Source organism: Pistacia vera, unplaced genomic scaffold, assembly GCF_008641045.1.
Source record: "Pistacia vera cultivar Batoury unplaced genomic scaffold, PisVer_v2 Contig953, whole genome shotgun sequence".
NCBI classification, from domain to species: domain Eukaryota; kingdom Viridiplantae; phylum Streptophyta; class Magnoliopsida; order Sapindales; family Anacardiaceae; genus Pistacia; species Pistacia vera.
The window spans coordinates 103550-109933 of record NW_022196838.1 but is presented as its reverse complement, the minus strand read 5'-3'; the positions used below and the strand labels follow the sequence as shown (position 1 = coordinate 109933).

Genomic DNA, 6384 nt, shown 5'->3' with positions numbered 1-6384 from the left:
AAGGCTCACTCTTCATACCTAAATATTCGAATCTGGTTCTTTTACGTATCTTATCAACGCAAATTCAAATGCTTAAGAAATTCACCACTCTCAGCCTTGGCTTGTGCTTTTCAAAAAGAGCATGTTAATTCAGGTTCAGGGTTTAACTACCAATGTAAGTTTTTAAAGTCTCAAAGACCTTAAAAATGTACACTGATTAGTTTAAACAAAAACCAAGCCCCCCCAAAATCATAAATCCAACGAAATGACTACCGCTATTTGATTCACTAGCCTATTTCTCACTCTTCTTTCTCCATAACAATTCATCTCACAAATGAGATCAATGCAGAAAGCTATTTCAACCATACCATTCATGCAGTAGCACTGTGCTTAGCCTTTGTATGAGCTTGCAATCCACCTTCCGTGGTAAATGACCTGCAAGAATTAAACAAAAATATGTGATTACTTGAAACTATAGAAAATTTCACTGAGCTTAATGGGTAAGATTACCTGTTGCAAGACTTGCATGAGAATGACCTGCCTGATTTTTGAGTTTGCTGCTTTGATAGGCTGCTGTTAGCAGGTGTTTTCCGAGCCTGCTTTGAAGGGTGAGGAGTAGCAGTGTGAACAACCCCTTTCTTGCCTTCTGCGAAAAGTGGTTGTCAAATCAACCATTGTTATCTCTTGACCGCATGTCAGATGCTAATGCTTGTGCAGATTGTATTCATGTCATGCACACTATATTTGTAACAATATAACCAAAAAAAAAAAAAAAACACACACACACACAAATTAACAGATAGAGATACACCAAAGAACACCTACCGAAAAGAAGAGTAAGGCCAACTAACAGAATAATTGATACAAACGCATATAATGAACTAATCTGGTTAATTATAATAATACGAGGAAGATACTAAAGATAAACATCCTACTACCCCATAAAACCATAGAATCCCGTATTCATTTGATCCAATTGAGCTATAGGTTGTGAATCTTATATTCATAACAATTTAAAAATAAATAAAAAGATTAATAGATAGAGATAGACCAAAGGATGTCTACTGAAAAGAAGTGTTAGGCCAACTAACTGAATAATTAATACAAACACCAAATGATGAGTTAATCTGGTTTGTCAAAAATAATAGGTGGAGGAGGTGCTAAAGATGACCATCCTGCAACCGAATACAACAATTGAACCAATTTGAGTGAGTAATTGATGGGCAAACAACAAAATGAATTATATAACCCATCAAAAATAAAAAACAAAGCAAAAGCGACCTAATAGCAATAACACAAATGAGATAAAGTAATCACCAGTCTTTTGAGGTGTGATTAATTTAGTCTTCTTGTCAGGAACAGGGGTTTTTGTGGCAGATTCTGCAGGTCTCTTTCTGCTTGGTTCAGCCTTCAAGAGTAAGAAAATAAATACAGTTAGTACATTACAAATACTGGATAAACAACCAAATAAAGTATGTCCCGTATAGAGCACGTAGTAGTGTCCTCACCTTCTTTGGTGTCTCANCTTCCTCTTTGTTGAGTTCTCATTGTCCTCTTTAGCTGAGATGCCGAGTTTACACCATTTCAAAACTCGGCATTTGAGATTTTAAGTTCTACTTGATTATCATTCTCGAAACAAAACGATCAAACCAATCACCACATCAATCAACAACTGAAAGGACCTCGCTTCCTCCCACTCCCCCTATCCTAACCCTCAAACCCACAAGTCTACGCATTTGCAACGTAAACCCTAAATTCCAACCGGTTTGGCCTTCAATAGCAATAGAGAAATCCAAAAACAATGACGTAAAGACAATCTCGCTCACTCAATCTCCAAAACAACAACATTAGAGACTAATTGAAAACGAGAAATCAAGATTGTGAAAGAAAGTTCTTTAGAGATAGAAAATAAGGGAGGAGTGATAGAGAGATGTTTGGGTCGGGTGATAGGATGTAGTAAGTAGAAAGAGTAGCTTCATGTAAATTGACCATTTGCCCTTTTCCAGAATGGATTTTTCTTACGGAACATGACGGTGGGTGGGTGTCGTTTTGAAACTTGACGGGAGGGAAAGTGTAGTTTTGCCAAACCTTGGGTGGGAAAATGTTGTTCTCTCCTTTTTTTTTAAATGATACTATTGGCACCCTATCTTTTATCTTTTTAGACCTCTTTTATAATTTTTTTTTCTAATTCCAATTTTATCCTCCCGAAAGATTACTAAATAGGGCAAACTGAAAAAGTAATTACGTCTGAGATATATAATTACTACAAAAACTCTAATTTTATTCTACATTATAAAACTTTATTTTAAATTAAATTTTTTAATGCATCTTTTATCAATTTTTTTCTTTCTTTTTTTTTTTTAATTGAAAGAACAAAAATAAATGTGTTACTGTTTTTGAGAAGCAAGACTTAAAGAATATCGATTAATCCAATAGTAGTATTTGTTGATGAATAACTTAAATCATTTTGTGCATATTTTGTAATAACCAAATTCCCTAAGGGCAAAATAATAGAAAAGAACACTTTGCAGTATAATTCATACACCAAATATAACATAGTATAAAAATAATACAATGCAATGTTCTACCAAACATCATACAACATTTTGCATAGTATTATATAATACAATGCAATGCTATGCAATTTGCTTAATACTATGCTATATTGCATGTCAAACATGCCCTAAATGTAAAGAGGATAATTAAGAAAATGAAATACAAGAATGACAGCATTGTCCTTATTAAAAAGAAAATAAATAAATAAATAAATAACCTTTTTGTTTTTTCTATTATTGAAAAAAATTATGAGTGAAGGGGAAAATATTTCTCTGTACTCGTAATTTTCTTTTATGAATAAGGGGAAATGGGGAATATCGATGGGACTAAGCCAATGCTTCATCTTTGATTTCCCATGTACACAAGATAGCATTCTAACCAAATATACACAATAGTAAACCTACCCATTAATAACAATCATATTCTACCCTACCTATCAATAATACCCATTAATAACAACCATATTCTACCCTACCTATCAATAATAAATGATAATCTAACCTAAAAATTATCATATACAATTGGCAAAGAGAGAAATGAGATGAAATAAAAGGGTTTAATATATATAAGTGTTCTGATCAATGTGCCATGTAAAACGGTTTCATGGTTAACATGGATAGGGATTGGGGGTTGAAATATTTTGTTTCATGAGGCCTCAAATGTGGTTATTGGGAATTTCCCTTATAAAGATTGAAAGAGTTCAGAAATAAGAAAAATTTGCTATATCATACAAATTCAGTAGAATACTATAGTTAATTAGTTAGAGATCTATCAATAGCAGCAAATTTCCATATGCAAGATGTAAGGGAATTACTTTCGGGTAACAAAAACAAGATAACTTTTCTCCAATATGCCAAGGGAAAAATTTAAACTATTAAAGAGGTTCTTATTAAGTTTCGGCATTCTCGGTGGCTCTCAAGTCTTGCAATACAATGCAAAGCCTAAATCCTAGCCTGTACAACAGTCTGTTTTAGATTACATAAACTGCCTACATATCCAACTAAATTATCCATCTAATAATATGTATGTCCTCTTTCTCTTCATTAGTATCATAGATGTAATGTAAACATCTGTACAACCTATTCCTGTGCTCCTGATGACTCAACTTGCAACGCCACACCCGTACACAGTGGGCAGGGTGGGTCGCATCCCTCTTCTGGTGTTGTTCTCTTCTCCAGGCAGTCTGCATGATACACATGACCGCAAACTAAAACAGCAACAACACAGTATTCACCTGAAGAAAGTGTGTTTCCGATTCCAAGAAAATAAGGTTTACGTCTCAAAAGCTTCTGACAGATCCCACATACCATCTTCACCGCATCTGGTGATGAGGCATCTTTTACCAAGGAACTGGACCTAATTCTATCTGGCCTCCCAAATGGCTTTTCCTTATTCTCTGGAAAAATGGACAAAATAATTAATATTATAAGAATTATATCCAGAAAAATGGTTCAACTCCAACTTATGTGAACAAAATTAGAAAATTATACTAAGCCAAGCAAGTATCTTCCTCCACTGGGATTGAAAATCAATTTTCTTAGTAACAAAATGGCTGTACTACTTGCAATATTATTCATCACACAGCATAATGAAAAATTCCCTCTAATCCTGGAACATCCAACTGATATTCAATAAAATGAAAGAAATGTTACCTGCATTCTTTCCAGGCTCTGCGTTGCATTGACTAGAGAACTTGTATAACAGTCTCTCATCATGCGAAGTAGGACCCTTGCCATGAGAACTCGATGCATTGCCACGGTTACCTGAGTTTCTCCTAGAGTATTGGTGACCATAGTGATGACGCGATCTCTTTAAGAATATAGAACGACCAAGATTGTAATGATGGTTTGAAAGAGAAGTGTGGGTGCTTAATAGCTTCACTGAATTATCTGTGATATCCATACTAGATGTAAATGGCTTAAGTTCGCTAGAGTCAACTAAATGTGAAGATTTCTGCAATAAAAGAAAATTAAGACACAATTATGATCCTGTCAGGTGCCAAAGATTTTGACAGGAAGGAAGAAATACATAAATCCAGCAAAAGTTACTTTACTAAAAATTATTGGCGACTTTCTATTTTTGCAATTAACCAGGAAAAAAAAACTAAGAGGTAACATGAAAGCAGATATTATATTGTGTAAAGTTAAAGGAAAATAACAGCCAACCTCTTTAGACAATTCTTGCATTTCAGAAGAGCATGGAGCATTGTCTGCAATGAAAAGGAGAAAAAGTGAGCTTTCTCGTGCACTTAAAAGAAATCCTCAGACCAACTACATTCTTGTCACCATATATTGCAACAACTAGACAACCAGGCTTACACACTTAATCATTCCAAATCAAGCAAGGAAAGCAAATGAAATTACAGGATCAACACAAAAGAGATAATCCCAAGGCCTAGACAATGTTATGCCATGAGAAAGAACCCAAATAAATTTCTATGCCAGACAAATGTAATCAACTTGATTACTCTTTTGAGAGAAACAAAAACATACTCAAATTAAAAAATACAACACAAAAATACCCAAGTTTAGGTAAAATATCAGAAAACAGTGTGAGTATTGCCAAGAGCAGAAACTTTATACCTTGATAAAAGGAGGGGGCAAAAATACTCCAACTTAAAGCTTGTACATTTAGATACTTACAACACTCTCCAATGAATTACTTGGTAAGTAAAAGAATAGAGAAAGGTTAAGTAGTGAACTGGTACTGCATTCACGAGGAACAAAGAATAATACATAACAAGATTAAATTCTACCGGAAAGTGGAACCACATAACTTATTTGTTAAGGGTTTTTATTTTTTATTTTGTTGTATATATTGTTCGGAGCTGTCCGAAACTTCGCTAAGATGGTTAAAAGAGTTCAACCCATGGAATCCAATGCACTAAACGACATTAAGGAGGCAAGGCACAACACATCACAAATCAACCCATTAAAGGAAATAATGAAAAAATCAATTTAGAAAGGTATCTTCCCCATTTTTATTTAGAAGAATAAATAAAAACACTTCCTTCTGTTATCTATCACCACCAATTTCCATAAGTCCTTTCATACAATTACGTTTATCAACTAAGCATTATACAAACCCTAACCCACCAATTCTTCTTCAAGAAGAAAAACAAACTAAAGTTATAAAATTTCCCATTAAACAATTAAAAACACCACCAAAATCTCTAATTTAAAACCTTATTGTTCCAATAATCAAACACACAATTCGCCTTCCCTTCTACTAAACTTTCCACATTCTTTTTCACTTTAAAAACCAAACAGAACCCATAATAAAGAAAACGTACCCGAGGAAGAAGGAGGATGATTCTTGTTCTTTGTTTTGTCAGCAGTTCGCTTTCGCTTACCCATAATAATGAAGACGATGGTGAATATAAAGAAAAAGAAGGAAAAAAAAAAAGGAAATGCAAAGTATTAACGGCTAAGAAAAAGAGTGTAGAAATGAAGGGGCTAGGTTATGTGGTATTGCGATGACAAAGGGGGAACTTTCATCGATAGATGAAAAGAAAGGAGTATGGATGATCGTTCGTTTTTTCAATTTTTGGGTTTAGACAAGAGACTGAATAAGAGAGATTGATTTTCAGTAGCGAAAGAGTCGGTGTAAGAGATGGCTTGGCTTGCTCTTTTAACTCCCCTCCACCTCATCACTTTCCCTTTTCTTGGTTACAAATTGTGGGCAAGTTTTAGGTGACACTTGCCCAATTCCTTATCGTCACGTTTTTCAATTATACTTGTTAATCAAAGTGTTTGGATTAACTTTTTACATCTCGAATAATCATTTCGATCTATTAAATACTTTATAAACTTAAAAAATATTATTATTTAATGTTTGTATATCCAAACT

The 6384-nt window shown here is 34.0% G+C and overlaps 1 protein-coding gene and 1 long non-coding RNA gene across 2 annotated transcripts; both read right to left on the bottom strand.

The window, feature by feature from the left end:
- Positions 1-320: 320 nt before the first annotated feature.
- Positions 321-1503, bottom strand: LOC116120971. Its single transcript, XR_004126627.1, has 4 exons — positions 1488-1503; positions 1297-1387; positions 490-625; positions 321-414 (listed from the first exon to the last, which is right to left on the bottom strand). It is a non-coding gene; the product is annotated as an uncharacterized LOC116120971 (long non-coding RNA).
- A 1871-nt stretch (positions 1504-3374) lies between these two features.
- LOC116120966 lies at positions 3375-6159 on the bottom strand. The gene is made up of 4 exons (XM_031406937.1): positions 5828-6159; positions 4701-4744; positions 4188-4488; positions 3375-3931 (listed from the first exon to the last, which is right to left on the bottom strand). Exons 1-4 carry the CDS (start codon positions 5889-5891, stop codon positions 3615-3617), a joined length of 726 nt encoding a protein of 241 aa, XP_031262797.1. The 5' UTR covers positions 5892-6159; the 3' UTR covers positions 3375-3614.
- Between the last annotated feature and the right edge of the window lie 225 nt (positions 6160-6384).

Bases quoted from the DNA above. Each gene is read 5' to 3' on its own strand.
- LOC116120966 (XM_031406937.1), bottom strand. From the start codon at position 5,891: ATGGGTAAGCGAAAGCGAACTGCTGACAAAACAAAGAACAAGAATCAT. The intron at 4,745-5,827 runs GTACGTTTTCTT...TTTTCATTGCAG, and splicing joins TCATCCTCCTTCTTCCTCGG to ACAATGCTCCATGCTCTTCT. The intron at 3,932-4,187 runs GTAACATTTCTT...CCATTTTTCCAG, and splicing joins AGAGCCTGGAAAGAATGCAG to AGAATAAGGAAAAGCCATTT.